Raw genomic sequence first — 18,474 nt, forward strand, 5'->3', positions numbered from 1 at the left:
TACCAGGTCCTTCTTCCTAGTCTGTATTAGTCTGGAAGCTCAGTTGAAACCTGTCCACCAAGGGTGACCCTGCTGGTACTTGAAATACTGGTGGCAAAGCTTCCAGTATCATAGCAACACACAAGCCACCACAGTACGACAAACTGACATTTTTATTTATATTTATACAAACACACACACACACATATGTATGTACACATATATTTTTTTTCCTTTTCACAAAAATCAATGCCAAGTAAAAGAAAACTATTTGCTTTCCTCAGATCAAATCCTCTACTCTTTACTAAAATATAAAAAATTCATTATAGATCATAGGACTTTAACATAAAAAGGTTCTATGAAATAGTATTCCTTCTCAATTCCGATGTCTACTTGCATAAGATTCTTTCCTTGTGGAATTAACCCCACTTAGTATATAAAAAAAAAAAAGTATAAAGCTAATGTTCTAGTACAGTAATTTCTATTTTAGTGAAGAATATTCACACTCAACATTCTTTGTCGGAATATCTGGAATTGGGGACAAGGGAATTCAGGAACTTTCTCTCCATGAGAATCTGCTTTCCCAAGCTAAATCTTAACCACTCTACATAAAGATGATTATTCCTTTGGAACCTACCAAAAGACTTAGATTTAGAGTAAAAATCCCCAAAGAAGAAAATTTAGAAGCTTTTCATCTGCTGGCCACCTGAAAATCCTACCATGTCTAAGTTTGTGGATATCTTCTTTTTTGATTTTAGGTGCATAAGTAACGATTACATAGAGTACAAGCAAGTATACGTTCTCAGAGATGATTTGAATTTTCTTTCCCAAAGGCAGATGAATATTACCTTCATTTAATGTGACTTTGACTGATCCTAAGATATAGGTGACTGTAAGTCTTGATCTAGTTCCTTTTTTTTTTTTTTTAGTTAAAGTTGCCTCTAATATAAACACCGTCCTTGCTTCCCTGACAAGCAAGGATGGTGAGACTGCATCTTACACACTTTGGACATGTGTCAGGAGGGATCAGTCCCAGGAGAAGGAAGTCGTGCTTGGCAAAGTACAGGGTCAGAGGAAAAGAGGAAGACCCTCAATGAGGTGGATTGCCACAGTGGCTGCAACAATGAGCTCAAGCATAACAATGATTGTAAGGATGGCGCAGGACCGGCAGTGTTTCTTTCTATTGTGCATAGGGTCGGTATGAGTCGGAACCAACTCGACGGCACCTAACAACAACAACTAATATAAACGTGGTCAGTATTACAGAAAATGGCACCCCAGGTGAAAAAGAAGCTGAATCTATGGGTAAAAGTATTGGTGTATTTTTAAGAACACCAAGCCATGGTTTTATTTGAATTTATCTCTCTCTGCCCTGATATTTACCGTGTACCTGAGAAAGAGATTCAAGGTCTTAACTTTATTATTTGCTTTATCCAGCAGGGTCAGACCAATAATAGGTGTTTATCTAAGTTATCTAAGAGTGTGTGCTGCTCCAGATAGTGTCATTCATTGTAATTCTTCCCTCCAATTTTCCTTCCCCAAGGAAACATCTATATCTTGGATCTGTCTAATTAACCTGTATCTGACGAATAGGAAATTGTAAGACAATTCCTACACTCATCCTCGCTGGGCTTTAAAAAAGTTCAATAAAGTTTCTATCTACATTTTCGTGTTTGCACTGTGGAGCAAAGTGGATCAAACAAGCAAAGATTTGTGGCAACAGAGATGGTGCCTTTGTACAATATAACACATACTGTGTATCAAAGAAATATTGTGCCATTTCTCCGAAGCTGACATTGGAATGACATTGTAATCCTGGCCATCTGTCTTCCTCCTTTAGATGTCGATGAATGTGCGGTGGTGAACGGAGGCTGCCAGCAGCGCTGTATTAACACTTTGGGCACCTTCCACTGTGAATGTGATACGGGATACAGACTCCATGCTGATGAACGCACCTGCATAAGTGAGTAAATATTAGAACCAGCTTGAAGCCGTTTTCAATGAAAATCGACCTGCCCATGTAGGGGTAGGAAAGAAAGGTTTTTCTACTGTAAAAATATCTATAGAAGCTGACAGTTTTCATGTACAATTCTATAGCTTAGAATGAAAAATATATATATATACATACATTTTTCTATTAAAAGAATAAATTCTATAAAGGCAAGATGGAGAAGAAAATACAGAAATTAACAGTTACAAGCAAAACGTGAATCCCCAAATGTGTGAACGTTTCTATAGCATATCATTTCTGCCATATGAAGTGAAGTACAAAGTTTCAAGTTGCTGCTTATATATAACAAGGAGAGCACAGAACCACAGTGAAGTAAGGATGCTTGGCCGTTACAATCATTAGCTAGGATGTTCACTCACTTCAGACCGGACTCAGACCTGGACTCAGAACCAGGTTCATGATTAAAATTCAAGTCTCAGCAAAGGTATAACAGAGTATATGCCAAGGACCTTAGAGTTGCTCAAGCTTAGTCAAAACTACGAACATTAAATCTGAGAGTACTATACATTTATTGTGCATTGAACGGTTCTCATATATCCGTTTTTATTGGATGGCAGGATTGTTATTTTTAATCTTATTTTTTGTATATTTCTGAATTTTATAAATTTCCTAAAATGTACTACTTTTATAAACAGAAAAAAATAGAGATAAACCTGAAATACTTAAAATACTATGCTCTCTGTATGATTTTTAAATGTTCATTGTTATTTTAACAGGCTCTTTACATAAAAGAAAGTGTTTCTTTCATTGAGCAGTGATCCTCAGATGGCATAAAGATTCATCCAATTTCTCCAGGTCCCTTTTACAAATATTTATAGTATTAACTGAGAGCACTTTGTACAGTGCAATAATTATTGGCTTGATTTATATGTTCCCGTTGTTGGCAGTTGCCGCTGAGTAGATTTTGAGTCGTGGCAACCCCATGTGTGCAGAGTGGAACTGCTCCATAAGGTTTTCATGGCTGTGACCTTTCAGTAGTAGATTGCCAGACCTGTCTTCTGACGCACCTCTGGGTGGGTTTGAAGTACCTACTTTCCTTATAGTCATCAAGTGCTTAGTTGTTTCTGCCACCTAGTGATTCCTCTTGATTTATATAGTGCTCATTAACTAGTCCACTCACATAAAATTATTAGTATTTTGCAATTATTTTGTAATTATAAAACTTGGAATAGAAATCAGTCAATTTCATAATATATGCTCCTCTTTCTTTTTCTTAACACCTCTTATAGGATTTGAGAGAAGGCCACAGCAAACAGGTAAGGATGTCCTGGTCAGAGGTCTGCTTTGGGTAGGAAAAAACAGAATTCCTGAAAGCAAAGAGAAAACTTTTCAAAGTTAAGTGAAGGTACAAATAGAAGTCATATGCTAGGATCCAGGGAACTCAATGACATAATGATTGTATCTACAGCAAGCATGTCTAAATCTGTATCTGTGTGATTAAGTGCAGGGCAGCAGCACATGCAGATTTGTTTAATCAAATATCCCCTTCTTTTTTCGGAGTTGCTAGCTTTAGCAACAAGAATTTTTTTCCTATTCCCATCCCCAGTCTGTAAGATCTTCAGCTGGTAACATCTTAAACTGACACTATAACTTCTTACATTCACAAAATATTTAGAACCGGCAAGATTACTGATACGTGCAGAGGAGGTATTTATCAGTGAATGTTGAGTTGATGAATTTTTCTATCAGATATAATAGTATTTTTGCTAAGTCTATGATTTCTGGTTGTTGTAATAAGGCAAAATAAATCCTGTTGTAGCCAATTAAATTGTTTCTATAAACCAAAAAACCAAACCCATTGCCATCAAGTTGATTCTGATTATAGGTATAATTAGTTAATTTCCTAAACTGTTGCAGGTATTAGCTATTTCTTGGTAAAATTATTAAGCTTCTCCCTTACTCCTCACTACAATCACCCCTGCGCTTTCCAATTTATTTACTTATTTTCAGTGGCATCAGGTCAAAAGTGGAGTTGGATAAGGATATAACAATTTACCTTTCTATTTCTATTCCTTAAAAGTTGATTCCTATTTAACAAATATATGGACACTGTGGTAATAGCTTATTTACAACTTCGTATGCAGATTTTCTCCTTAGCAGAATTTCAACATAATGTAAAACTCAATTGACTTCTAGATACATGAGGAGCGAAATAAGCTAATGGAAATGTGGATTTCATGACTACAACCATTTTCAAGTCTTTAATCCCCTTGGATGTCACTCTCAGAAGCTACTAGACTAAATGCCCAACACTTGACCTTAGTTAAAATTTTTATGTCTACTTCATATGCATACACTGAAGTTTTGGTGTCAAAGAATGGTCTTAAGAATCTCACTTGACACAGCTTACAACTAAAGCAGTCTTGTTAAAATGAGCGCAAGAATTTAAGTACTTTGTTTCATTTATCTATTATCTAATTAATTTATTTTCTATCCTTTATTTTCTTAATTGTATTTATTTAATTATATATTTAACTATTTTTAAAAGATTAGGTTGGGGTCAAAAGCTGCTTCTTTGCTTGTTTTGAAAGAATCTACGGTAGAGAACTTAATTTCACATTGGTCTGTATTTAGGGTTATATGATAGAAAAGATCAGATGATTTTTTTTAAGCAGGGAGATTGAATTCCGTCACTTTCCCTTTGGAATTTTACTGAGAAGGGGACTAAGAATGGTTGTGGATGCTTAGTGGGAGATTTTTGTTGACAGGAATTTACCATGATCCAGGTGGCAGAATGTATGAGTTTACCCAGGACTCTTCGTGCACCAAAAAGTTGTTCCGACTGCTGATACAACATGGTACCATTAAAATAGGAATCTTGACCTCAGTGGACCTCACTGTGAGTTCCTGAATTTGTCTAAATTTTGGGTATGCATGTCATTTTTCTGGGAGCAAGCAATAATAATTTTTATCACCTACCTAGAGAAGACTAGAGGAGCCATGGTGGCACAGTGGTTAAAGCACTGGGTTCTTAACCAAAAGGTCAGTGTTTCAAACCCACTAGCTAGCTGCTCTGTGGGAGAAAGATGTGACAGTCTACTTCTGTGAAGATTTACAGTCTTGAAAACCCTGTGGGGCAGCTCTACTCTATCCTAGAGGGTCACTGTGAACTGGAATCGACTCCACAGCAGTGGGTTTTTTTTTTTTTTTAAAGGAGACTATGACTTTCCAAAACATGTTACATCATTGGTCTCTTATAATAACATCTTTTAAAAAATGTGTATACATAGAAGGATCTCATGGTACTGACACCACTCCTGAAAGACAACATCAGTCTGGGATGTCCCCATGTGTAAGGAGAGTCACAGAAAGTGAAGCTACCCTCACCTGGCTGGTGGAAGGATGAGAAGCAGACAAAAGTGGGCTTCTTATCATATCTGATATGCCTGTGCTATTGGTGTTGTTCACTAACACAGATGACATCAAGCAGTTTATACATCTTAAGTTTTCTTTTATTTGGAAACCAGTAGCTGAAGAAAATGGAAACTAAATTTTAGCAACCACCAGAAAAGCAGAAATGTTTATGTTTATATTAATTTGCCAATTAAATCTTATTGATGTGGACTAGACAGAATGGCACACTGAAATCCAATTTGGTGTATAACCTTCAGCAAGCGACTTATTCCCTCTGAACCCCAGTGTTCTAATGTGTAAAATGTAGAAATTGGGCAAAGTGGCCTTAAAATATTTTTGTTATAATTTTATAGAGTTTCAAATATTACCAATTCATTACAAACCATCCATTAGCTTGTAAGTTTAAAATCTCCATTGTATAATGTGGAGTAACCATTTTATAGAGCTCTGATTTTATTTGAAAAATGTTTAATGAATTCAGACTTTAGAAAGCCCAAGCATAAAATTATAGTGTGAGGATTTTATGATCCATTTTAATAAAATTGAGTAACATATATTTTTATTGAAAAAAATTATACTTTTTTTGGTGCTTTTGTGAAAATACTGTTTCACATATTATAGAATCATACATAGAAGGAATTAGAAGAATAATCTAGACCAATCTCCCATTTTATAGATTAAAAAAGTCTGAGAGCCAAAGCGATCAAGTAACTCTCTTTTTCAGAGTGAAAAAGAAAAGCTTAGTTTTCAGAAAAACCTGGCTATTCTCACTCCTGATCTAATGCTTTCAAGGAATCTCTGATAAACATAAAAAATTAACTAAGAGATAACATAAAAGTACTGCTAAATGAGTCTTACTTTGTATTTTAGTCAATAAAGCTGAGAGTTAAAAAGATGTATTTCCATAGTAACTGTTGATAAAAGAAACCTACCTTATACCATTAACCTACAAGTAAAAATTTATCAATTCTCTTTTACATTTCTTCATTATGCTCCAGCAATATCTGACTTATGAATTCTCCAAATAAGTGATACCCTTTTCCACTTCCACACCTTATTTTACTCTTAATTTAGAATATCTCTCATCCCCAAGTCTCCATATATCAAAACTTTATTTACCAACTTCCATGTTAAATGCCACCTGGCCTGTTAGACTTTCTGTAGTTACTAATGCTAAAGGCATTCTCTCTTTTCTCTGTAATGCCATGTAATTTTATTTGTGTTGCCTTAATGGCACATCATAGTATATAGTCTTAAAGCAAACTCACCAAACCCATTGCCATCGAGTCGAATTCTGACTCATAGCAGCCTTATAGGACATAGTACTGCCCCATCAGGTTTTTAAGGCTGAAATCTTTACAGAAGCAGACTGCCACATCTTTCTCCAAAGGAACTGTTGGTGGTTTTGAACCACTGACCTTTTGGTTAGCAGCCAAGTGCTAAACCACTGAGCCACTAATCTTATATGTATGCAATTAGGCTTCAGGTCATGTGAAAGTCACTGATGACCTAATTGTCAACTCTAAGAGGAGTCTTTTCTGTTTTTGATGACCTTTGACACTGTTGGAAACCCTGGTGGCGTAGTGGTTAAGAGCTAAGGCTGCTAATCAAAAGGTCGATAGTTTGAATCCACTAGGTGCTCCTTGGAAACTCTATGGGGCAGTTCTCCTCAGTCCTATAGGGTCACTGTGAGTTGGAATGGACTCAGTGGCAGTGGGTTTGGTTTTGGTTTGGTTTTGACACTGTTAGCTCCCAATTTTTCTAGATCTTCCCCTTGACTTCACTGCTAATCAGTTTCCACTTTCAACCCTTGCCGCCCTCGACTTCCTTTCTGGTTACCAAAGTTCTGAGTTTGAATCTTCTTCTCTTATCCTGTACTCCTTTATTTACCTCTTCGATGTTTTTTTCTCCATTTTGTTCTTCTATTTTTACATATAAGTCAATACATGTAAAATAGAATATTACCTGGCACATTGTAACTATTAATTAAATACTGTTTCCATTATTATTTTATAACAGAATGTTATAAAAGATTAGGACTTCACCCAGATGGGTATACTTGTTGAGGAAAAACTCAAACTCAAAAAGTATTTCTACTTTTGGACCTTTGCCAATATATTCTATTATAAAACTTATTATCCTTTGATAGCTTTTAAATGGAGATCTCATTGTTGAGACACAGGCTTTAGTAGATATTACTAAAACGTGAGTAATGGTTATATAGATCAAACGTCTGTTACAGGTGGATGTTTTATAACAGCTTGTTTATAATGGATTCTAGACACCAAAATAATTACCCAAATTTTCAGTATTTAACTGTGTAATTTACATTTTACGTAACTCGTATGTAAAGTTTTAAGTATAATTTGATATACCTCACAGAATCTTTCCCGAATTTCTCTTTTTAATAACAACTTTGTGAAACATGCTCATTTCAAATCTCCATTCATAAGCATGTCTTTCCCGTGACATGCCAAAAAAACCAAAACCCACTGCTGTCGAATCAATTCTGACTTACAGCAACCCTACAGGAAAGAGTAGAACTGTCCCATAGAGTTTCCAAGGAGTGCCTGGTGGGTTCGAACTGCCAACCATTTGGTTAGCAGCCACAGCATAGAAATTGGACTTCTTGGAGGGGTGAAATAGTTAAATGATTTAAAGTTCTAATGCTTGCATAGTTTTCTTACCTCTCATACCTTGAGCACATAGGTTTATTAACATCTGCATTAAACAAACAAATGGACTAACTGATGTTTACGTAGAGAAACCTCAGATAAGTAACTATTTATTTTAGTCTCAAATATAAGAATTCTTCATTTCTAGTTTTATGGAATCATCAGGATCTGTTTTTGTCCAAGGGTCTCTTTTTATTATTGCTAAAGGAGGAAAAAAAAAGGAAAGATTCCCAGGAAGCTACGATTCAGAGATTTTTTATGTCATTAAGCTGTGACATGGTGGAGTCAGAGGTGGTACTTTAATTATAACACAGAAGTTGGGTTGCAAGAAGAGGGTATATGTACAACCTATAACCTTGATTAAATTAAAGATATTCTAGGTAAAACTTTGAACTTGAATCAATTTCCTTATATCAGAATTTTACAAGTTCCACATTTTAAAATAATGCTAAATTAAGAAGAAGAAGAAGAAAAAAAAGATTGAGAAAAACATCAGTTGCAGTGGTCTTCATACAATGGATTCTTTTGTTTTTGCTCTCAGTGTTCTGATCAGTGATGTCTAAACTTTATTTGATAAGAGGAGTAGAAGATTCTGTCTAGGGAATGCAGAGACTGCTCTCAAATTGGAGATGAAAGAGGTTAAAGACTTTCATTGTAACTAACTTTCAATTAGTTGCATTATTTATGAAGACAAATTAGAAACAGAATTCATTTCAGATGACAGCTGATGTCTTAAATAGGGCTATGTCAGGTTAAAAAAATTGTTTAGTTTGTCAGGTTGATGGCATCTCTCAGTCATTATCAAATTCATCACCCTTGTACTCTTAAGCACTTTTGTGTGAAAGGTGACAAATTTAATTCCCAAAAGTTTAATTTAAGGAACATTTCCCGTCTGCCCTCCTCATCCCCAATTCTGTGGCCTTGGGAAAAATCATGAACTTTTCAAATTTTTATCCAGGGTATTGGATATAAACCCAATTTAATAACTGTTTCCAACTACTTGGGATACAGGAATGCATTTAGAAATCTTTTTTTTTTTTTACAGTTTTCAGACTTGGAAAGGTAAGACTGACAATTTTAGATAGAGACAGACTGAGGTTTGAATTCTGGCTGTGTGGGATGTGTGATCTTGGCCCAGTTACTTAGTCTCTCTGATCTTCACAGTCTGAACCATCTCTATATCCATATCTGTGTCTAATAAACCAGGAAAATAATTCACAAAAATCAATATTATACGTTGCTTAAGAATACACACCTTATAAAAAAGAATATATTTAACACACTAGAATGGTTGCCCATGGAGAGTAGGGGAGATTGTGAGTAGGCTTTGGGGCGAAAAATGAACAAATAAAATAAGAGAGGCCCTTCCAAGGACCAGGGACTAATAAGAATTTTCCTTGAACTGAGGAATATGATCAACTCCATCTTCTGTACCTGAGGTTAAAACAAAACAAAACGAAATGATGAAACACTACCGCAGAAGTCTTCAAACATAGTAGTTTCCTTTTCTTTTTTCTCTGTATGTGGAAAGTATATTCACAGGTCCTCAGAATAAGTTGTAGGACTTTTACCTCATTCCATTTGTAAAACATTTTTCAAAGTTACATTTCATAATCTGTATGTGTCAGATAATGAAACTTCAATATTAAGCTATAAATAATTTTTCACTTCTTATATTTTCTAAATCATTCCATATGGATTACAAAATACCCGTTGCATAGGTTGAACTTAGAGGTGAAGATATTAAGCAGTGCCTGGCACGTAGCTGATGTCCAATAAATGGTAGCTTTGATCAGTAATTTACTATTATTAAGTTACTACGCCAACATTATTTTGCCACAATAGAGCACTCATTCACTTGACAAGGATACTGAGAATGGGAGCTTCTGCATTGGTGTAACTGGAAATACGAGGGCTTAGCTGTAAAATGTCCAGTTTTGAAAATACTGCATAGTTTTTAAGATTGTGAAAGAAATAATGATCACCCTAGAACTGCATACCGTGGAAGGAAATTCTGTCCCTACTTGTGGATAACAATGTTAACTTTATGACATAGCTACCCCACACACAAACTAAGTGACTTTCTGCTAGTCACTTAACTGTTCAGTGACTCAGTGTCTCCATATGGAGGGGGTAGTGAGGAAATAGTGACGGTGCAGATAAAATCTTTAGTGCAGTGCCTGATGCAGAAAAAGCACTCAATTAATATTAGCTCCCATTATTAATATTAGCTCCATACCTACAGATGGCCATCGGCCATAGGACTAAATAACATTAGGGAGAGTCCAACACTACAGGCATTAACTTGCTTTGATGATCAGTTGGTTATCATTGAACATCTTTGTTGGTAGGTTTTTAGTAAACATTCATTCATAGATTCTTTCAACAACCTCTTTTTGTTTGTTTACATTTTTAATAATGTTTTGGAGTATTAGAGCAATATTCACAACTTTATTTTGACTATATGGTGAAATACTCCCACTCTTACTTATCGCTGGGTTAGAGATTTATATCTCCCTAGTTTTTTTTTTAGTTCCAAAAGTAGAAAGCTTTAGGCAGCTTATGCATTTTTACAGGGTACAAAGTGCAAAAAGACAGTAAATATAAAGTAGCACTGCCTACATCTAAAAGAAGCAGAAAGAATAAGTACTTGCAAACACCAAATATGAGTAGAAAAGTTAAATCTAAATTTAGTATCCCAGTATAGTTTCCTAGCTGGTGACAAGAAAAGAACCACATGATTTCAGAGTTTGCATTTTCTGACAACAATCATAGAGACATTTTTGCGGAAATTAAATTATTTCATCATCTATTACCGAATATGTATTGTTTGTTTTGCAGAGAAAGCAAACCATCAGCTAAGAGGTTCCCTGAATTTTGCTCCCACTAGAAACTTTAACATTAGCTCTCAGCTCTGCCCTCTTTGCTCCTGACTCAGCATGTGGCTGAAATAGAGAGCTGATTTCATTAAACGACTATTCATTCACTGTTCAAAATGTAAATATTCTTGCAGTAAATTATATTCCGTTTAGCAGTAGGAACATTTTCTCTCATATTCTGTTTCTCTTTATTAGATAAAGAGAATTAATACAATGCAAGGCTTTGGCTCCTAGGAAACCCAGCACTAAGTTTAAGGCTTAACTACAAGGACTCTACTTAATGTATATTCTTAATTTAGCTATCTCATCCCCACTTCATCACATGGCTCTTGTTTTGCTGTGATGGTTATTTGTATACTTTTTTCCCCCTTTAACCTTTGCTTTTGTGATGATGGTGCAGGACCAGGCAGAGTTTTGTTCTGTTGTACACAGGGTTGCCATGAGTTGGAACCACACTACGTAAGGCACGTAGCAACAACAACACAACCTTTGCTTTCGTGGTTCTATTACATATGTATTTTATATTGTCTACTGCCTCAAATCAACTTTGAAAGTAGATGGAATATAAACGTCATACAATCTAAAAAGTGTCAGGACTAGATTTATCACCTGGATCCCTGTAAAAACGAATGAGTGACACCATGGACTATATCTTAAACCTCAGGTGCACCAAAGGTATGAACCTGTCATTCAATTGAGTTGTTTGCGTATTGATCCCCTTTGAAATCCTAGGGCAGTAGGGAGACAGAGCATGTCAGGAGAACAAAGACTGACCTCCATGCTACAAGAGTAGAAGGACTGCCTAGAGCCCTGCAGAGCCTAGAGTCTGATGCTGAGCAGCCACTTCATAAAGATAGCCCAAAAAAAAAAAAAAAAAAAAAAAAAAAACCCATTGCTGTCGAGTCAATTCAGACTCATAACGAGCCTATAGGGGACAGTAGAACTGCCCCATAGGGTTTCCAGGGAGTGGCTCGTGGATTCGAACTGCCAACCTTTCGGTTAGCAGCCAAGCACTTAAACACTGTGCCACCAGGACTTCAAATACAGGATACATGTAGTTAATGATAAGAGTTGAGGGCAAGGCAATGGTGAGAGTCCGGAGTGTCATTTCCAATCAGAGGATAAGGGCAAGGTGTAAGACACAAAACCTGAGAGTGGGTTGAGGTCACCATTCAAAAGCTCAGGCTGAATACCCAATCGTCATAGATACATACATATTTTGAGAATTAGGCAGAGGTGGCCAACACAAGGGTTGGCCCAAGTTAGGGTTAAAATTTGAGCCAAAGATAAAGGGATAGGCAGAAAACGGATTTTGAATTTTAATACAGAAAACTTTTCAAAGAATATCTATTTAGTAGTTATAAAATGAGGATATAACCGTTGACACAATAATCAAGATCTTGTGTGCCCTGCCACTGCAGGCTTGCTAGTGTCGGGGTGTGAGCATGGAAGGAAAGACAGGTCTCCCCAGGGCTCATTCGTCTGGGTGACGTGGCATTGGGAGACTGAGTAAAGCAACGTCCAAGTGCTCTGCCTCCTGACACTTGAATTAATCCAAAGGTTCAAATGGTAGAATCTACGTAATTGCAATGTGCTTAACCACTGTACTACCAGGGCTTCTTGCGAGTAATTTTGGCTGTGTCCCATAGTAACAATAGTTCCTATTACTTTAAAAATATTACCTCTAATTCTTTCAACAACCTTAAGAGGGAGAAATTATTATCATCATTTTAAGACCCTGAAACTGAGGTTCACAGAGATTAATATTGTACCTTTTGAATCACAGGTTTGGGTTTACAGCTCCTCAGATTAGAGCTCTTAAATTGATAAGCACCGTGGGGAATCGTACTGAAGTGGGTTTTATACTTTTCAAAGGGGCAAGGGAAGGCAGGTAGACAGTTCAGTATACCTGCTGTGTAATCTTTGTTAAACTGCTGTCTTCCAGGCTATGTAGTATGGTAATTCAGAGTCTTATTTCATCCTAAATTTGGGAGCTTAAGAAGATTCTCTGTGTTCCCTCTTGGAAAATGAAAATTTGGCTCATTCTGTAGATATCCCCACTGGTTCTGTCTGAGCTGCAGGGGGTTGGCCTTCTGTCTGGGCAGGAATACAAGTCAGACTCTTAAGCCTTCACAACAGAATGTCAACCTTGCCTCCCCAGTGTCTGGTGTCTAAACTTATGGCTCTGACTTCAATCGACAATACAAAAATTCTGCACTACAGGCCCATGTTAGAGGATTTGACTGTGAACTGAACGGGAGCCAGCATCCTTCCAAATCTCCCTTAAGGCATCTCATACACAGAGTGCATAGAGAAGGATCATAAGCCTTGGTACCAAGAAGCTCGAAGTTAGAATCCCAGCTTTGCACTTTTTATCTGTGTGAACGTGGGCCTGCTGTTAAATGATAACAATGGCTAGTGTTTATGGAGGGCTTGTTATCTGTCAGGGCACAGTGCTAAGTGCTTTATATGCACTGTTTCATGTAAACCTCATAAAACCCTATCATTATCACTATTCTACCAATGTGAAAAAATGAGACTTAGAAAGTTTAAGCAACTTGACTAAAGTCACACAGACTAATCTCCCCACCTGTGAGATTTGAATTTGGGACATAGCTGACCAATGGAATCCCGCCGTTCTAAAAAATCTCTTGTCTAGGCAAAGGTAAGGTGTTTTGATTTTATTGTTAAGACTTTTATAAAGAAGGAAAAGATACCATTAAAATTTGAGAGACTAATATCTCAGTGCTGTGTGGAAGAAGGATTGGCATGTGTAGAATCAGGGAGACTGAAACTATTGCATTAAGACTGAAACGGGAGCTATCCTGGCACTTGGGACTAAATTAGTAATCCAAGAAATCGGATGCCAGAAAGCTGCAGTCTTTTTTTTTCTGTGCATACTCTGCCATATCCATTTTATTTTACAAAAAAAATAGTATTACATAGTCCACATAAAATTTGATAGCTTAACTTTTTGCAAAGTTTTAAAATCAGTTTTAGTAAAGTCAATATAATCATGTGGATGTGCATTCTAAGTTCATGGGGATTCACATCAAGCTCTAAAATGTTGCTGTATTGAATACTAACCCAATGATGTGTAATAAAGCAAAAAGAAAGAGGTCCTAAGGCCTACCCTTGTTTGACATTGCTTAAATTTTGATTAGGAAGTTTTATGCTGTAAGGGTTTCAAATTTACTAGATGCCTTTGTCGTGCTGGTCCCCACCAAATGAGATACATAGATTATAAGCCAATGGCAGGGAGAGTGCCTTTGCCTCTCCTGCTGTACTGTAACCTCAATGCCCATCTTCATTTACTTTAGGGGTGAATATAGTATATGACTCAAACTTTTAGTAATTGCAGTGGAATGGTTTGATTGATTTTCTATCTCTAACATTTCCTATACTGTATGTTGGAAAAAAAAATGTTCAAGATTTCGACATTTTTCCTAGACTCAAGGGGGAAAATTCCAATTATTTTTATACTGAGTTGATGAATTAGTCCTCTTTTCTCTAGGGAAAATGCCCTGAATCCTACTATTCACACTTTTATAATTCTTTAAGTTAGAAAACAGTCTAATTTCAATGTAATTTTATTTCCCAAAGAAAATGATTTAATAACCTTGCTAATTTCTCATTATAACTTTTATGAGACCCTGTGGTGTAAGAGCTACACTTTTTTGTCTCCTAATATTTCCACAAGACTAGTGAAAAACCTCTAAATGCCATATCACATACATATCAGAGCAATAGATTAAAACTAGAAAGAAAGAAAAAAAATGTGTGGTAGGCTTCTGCAGCCCTATTCTGAATGTCGACATAGACTGTCTTGCCTTTGTTACACAGTTGATTGAGCCCACGGTACAAGGAGTTTTACCTTGTATGGACTCATCAGAGTACACGATTCAAGATATGGAAGAACAGGCTTCTTCTTTCAAGTAACTGACGTATTTGCTAATCCTTCCCCTTGTAGCAAGCATAAATTAATAAGTGCAGGATCTCAAATTCACTGGGATATATCCTATATTGGAAGCAAAAATTATGAGATCAAGAATAATTGATATTCCATGTGACCCATTAAAACAATTCTCATTTAATGCAATATAGTTTAAAATTGTATCTCTTTTAAGTAGGTTAACCTTTACAGCAAAACTGAGCTATTCCCTCAACCATCCTCATCAGAAGAACTTGAACTGAGAGCACATGTTTAATGATGCCCGGACTAGCTATTGATTAAACACTGACAATGTTCAGAGGAATTGAGAATCAAAAAGCCTCCCCCATGGCCAGCTCTGCCATGCTCACTTCTTAATAGATGGCAAAGGAGGATTTTAAATGAGATCTGCTGCCCTGCTCATCCTCAGAACTCCACAGGCAGTGGGATTAATTTCTGCTTTGCAGTTCTTTGGAACTACCATGTCTAAAATGTCCATCATTCTCCAAAAATGAATACAGGTGTCCTTCTTTAAAAAAAAAAAAATGTTCCTCCTCTTTGAAGAAAAATAGTTTCATATATGAATACAATGCATAGAATTATTATCACTTCAAATGCAGAATGAAGTAAAGTTCAACATTAATTAATACATATACAAAGAAAAAAACAAACCCTGGAGAAATAATTCTGGCTGAGCCATCATCCCCCAAATCAAGCAAACAAACAGCAACAACAAAGAGCCTAAAAGAAAATAAAGGATAAAATAAAACACAAAAGAGAAAAAGGATTCAAAGGCAGAAGTAACGTTCCCACTGTCATTGCTTCTGTTGAGTTGGTTAGCACCCAGAGGCTCAGATATGTACAGGATATTCTTTTGTCTGGGTAGAAGATTATGACCCAGAACTGTGAAGTACAGCTGTTTCTACACTTAAAAAAAAAAAAAAAGTGATTTCCAATAGTGGAACCACCCAACTGTTTTACCTTCAACAAACATTGATGGAACACCTGGAGGGTGTCAGGCACGTGTTGCTTGGTGCTTTCCCTATTAATGTTATTTAATCCCTCCAACAATCTTGTGAAATATTCATTATAATCTTTTTTACAGATGTAAAAACTGAAGCTTAGAGGAATTAAACAAATCCCCCATTATCAAATAATCAGTAAGTAAGAGAGACCAAAGTCACACTGCTAGAAACTGACAGAGCAAGGATTAAAATCCAGGTACTGTGATTAATATTCTATTGAGCTAATTACCATATAATGCCTTCCTTACTTTAATAATACACACTTAATGAAAGTTTCTTTAGAGATCTTATATTTTTTTATTGTCCTCCCCCCCCTGCCAAGTATTATATTCTTAGGGTAAAAAAAAAATTTTGGAGTACCAAAAATATAAATAAGAAAATAATAAAGTACCCATAATCCCATCACTTCTGAGGCAACTATTGTTAACATTTGAGTTTATTTCATTCCAGTCTTTTGTCTATGTTATGTCTCAGCATAACTGAGGCCATGCTACTTTTTGTTATACATCACACCACACACTTACACACACATACACATAAACGTCTTAATACATATTAAGCTAAAACTACTTGTAAAACTCACTTTAATGATGGCAAAATACTTTTTCACATGTTTCTATATATAAGCATGCATGTCTTGGGTTCTCTTTTTCTCTTCTAAGGGATTTTTTTTTTAAATAATGTCGACATTAATTTACATAAATTGTCATCTAGATATTTTATTGTTTTCTTAGCAAGATTTCAAGGGTTAAAGTGAAAGTTAAACAGAATGGTACTTCTTAAATTCTTGACACAGCTTGGCAAATACTTTCCTAAAGTTTAATGCAATTCATTGATCCATCACCCCTATTTACTACTGTCTGTCTTAGCCTTTCTGGCATCAAATTTTATTGTCCTTTTCAATCTTTGCTAATTTGATAAGTAAAACCATGTGGATCTTTTTACTTCTTTCATTAATTTCAGACTCTAAAAATATATTCGCCATTTGTATTTCCTCTTATGAATTTATTGCTGAGGTACTTTATGCCCAGTTTTTAAAAATTGATCAAATCTTTTTAAACATTATGTATGTTGCTTTTTAAAGCAAGCCTAACAATGCTTCATCATCCTTCTTGCAAATATGTTGTCACAGTTTACCAATTTAGATTGTACTGTCATTATATTGAAATTATTTTTTCCTGTATATAAAAGCAATATATATATGAGAATTTATAATACATCAGCTGGAAAAAAAGAAGGAAAAGTAAAAAATCATCACCACTACTACCCAGAGTTAAAGATTGTTAAAATTTTCACATAAAAAATTCTGTCAAGTTGAAATATACTGCAACAACATGTAGACATGTATTTCCCTCTCTCTTTTCTTTTTTTTTCTAGTGTAATGCCATTCATAAGACTTCAATATTTAGGCTGGATTAAAATTCAAGGGAGTTATAGAAACTAAATTTGAAGAGCTCGACACATGGTTGAAAATTTTTAGAACTCATAGACTGAAAAAGCTAGATAATCATTGCTTTAATTTGTTTGTTTTTTATTCATTTTACAGGAACCCCTGAAAGATTAAAAGGCGCATACACGCATACCCAGGTGGTGTAGTGGTTAAGAGCTATGACGGCTCACCAAAAGGTCGGCAGTTGGAACCCACCAGATGCTCCTTGGAAGCCCTATGGGGCAGTTCTATTCTACTCTATAGGGTCGCTATGAGTCAGAATCAACTGGATGGCAGCGGTTTTGGTTTTTATTCAAAAACCATCTGGTTTTGGTTTTTATTCAAAAACCATCTAGCACACCCGTGAAGTCAAGTCATAAGTGGGCCCAGCCCATACACTGTGGTGGGCAGTGGGGTGTCAGAGTGGGGGAAAAGAGCATTATTCTTCCCCCCATGCAGCTCACAGATTTAATGTAGATGAAAGCTGGCTTGAGACAATATCAGTTCCGGTTTCTTTAAGGTGATATTTTTTTGAGCTGAGACTCAAAGGAAGCATAAAAATTAGCCAGGTGATGCTCAGGGGAAGAGAAAACAACATGTGCTTGAGAGGCTGACCCTCCAAAGAATGATAATTTATTTCTTTGAGTAGTTCTCTGTTATCTTCTCTAATTAATTCAAAATTGGTTTTAGAGATTTGATTACTTTTCACTCATCCTCAATTCCCAACATAGTTTTTTACCTGCCCTGTCCTTGGGTAATCATTTAGCAGAATTTGTTAAATGACTACTCTTTCAGGACACTCTAATACAAGCTAGGTGAAGATGAAATAAAATTAAAACTTTGTTTATCATTAAAAATGTCATTTGCAATAAAGCAGTCTAAAGGCCCTTTTTAGAGTGCCTTTTCATATCTATAAGACCTGCTGCTATAGAGTTGATTCCAATTCATAGCGACCCTGTAGGACCGAGTAGAGTAAAACTATCCCATAGGGTTTCCAAGGAGCCACTGGTAGATTTGAACTGCTGACCTTTTGGTTAGCAGCCGTAGCTCTTAACCACTACACCACCAAGGTTTCCTCTCATATCTATAGTGGACACGTATGTGCTATGAATTGTAGCAGCAGCTAGAAATTTACCACTCATCACTCTGACTCACTGAAAGAATATTGTTCTCCAAATGAGAAGCAGCGTC

The 18,474-nt window shown here is 36.0% G+C and overlaps 1 protein-coding gene across 1 annotated transcript in view; it reads left to right on the top strand.

The window, feature by feature from the left end:
* Positions 1-18,474, top strand: part of LOC104846456 (EGF-like and EMI domain-containing protein 1) — a 105,517-nt gene that overhangs the window by 24,117 nt on the left and 62,926 nt on the right. Inside the window, 2 exon segments of the mRNA XM_064275377.1 lie at positions 909-962; positions 1,820-1,942. Of these exon segments, the coding sequence (XP_064131447.1) occupies positions 909-962; positions 1,820-1,942 (177 nt within the window).

The sequence above is a fragment of the Loxodonta africana genome, chromosome 23 (genome assembly GCF_030014295.1).
Source record: "Loxodonta africana isolate mLoxAfr1 chromosome 23, mLoxAfr1.hap2, whole genome shotgun sequence".
Lineage (NCBI taxonomy): Eukaryota > Metazoa > Chordata > Mammalia > Proboscidea > Elephantidae > Loxodonta > Loxodonta africana.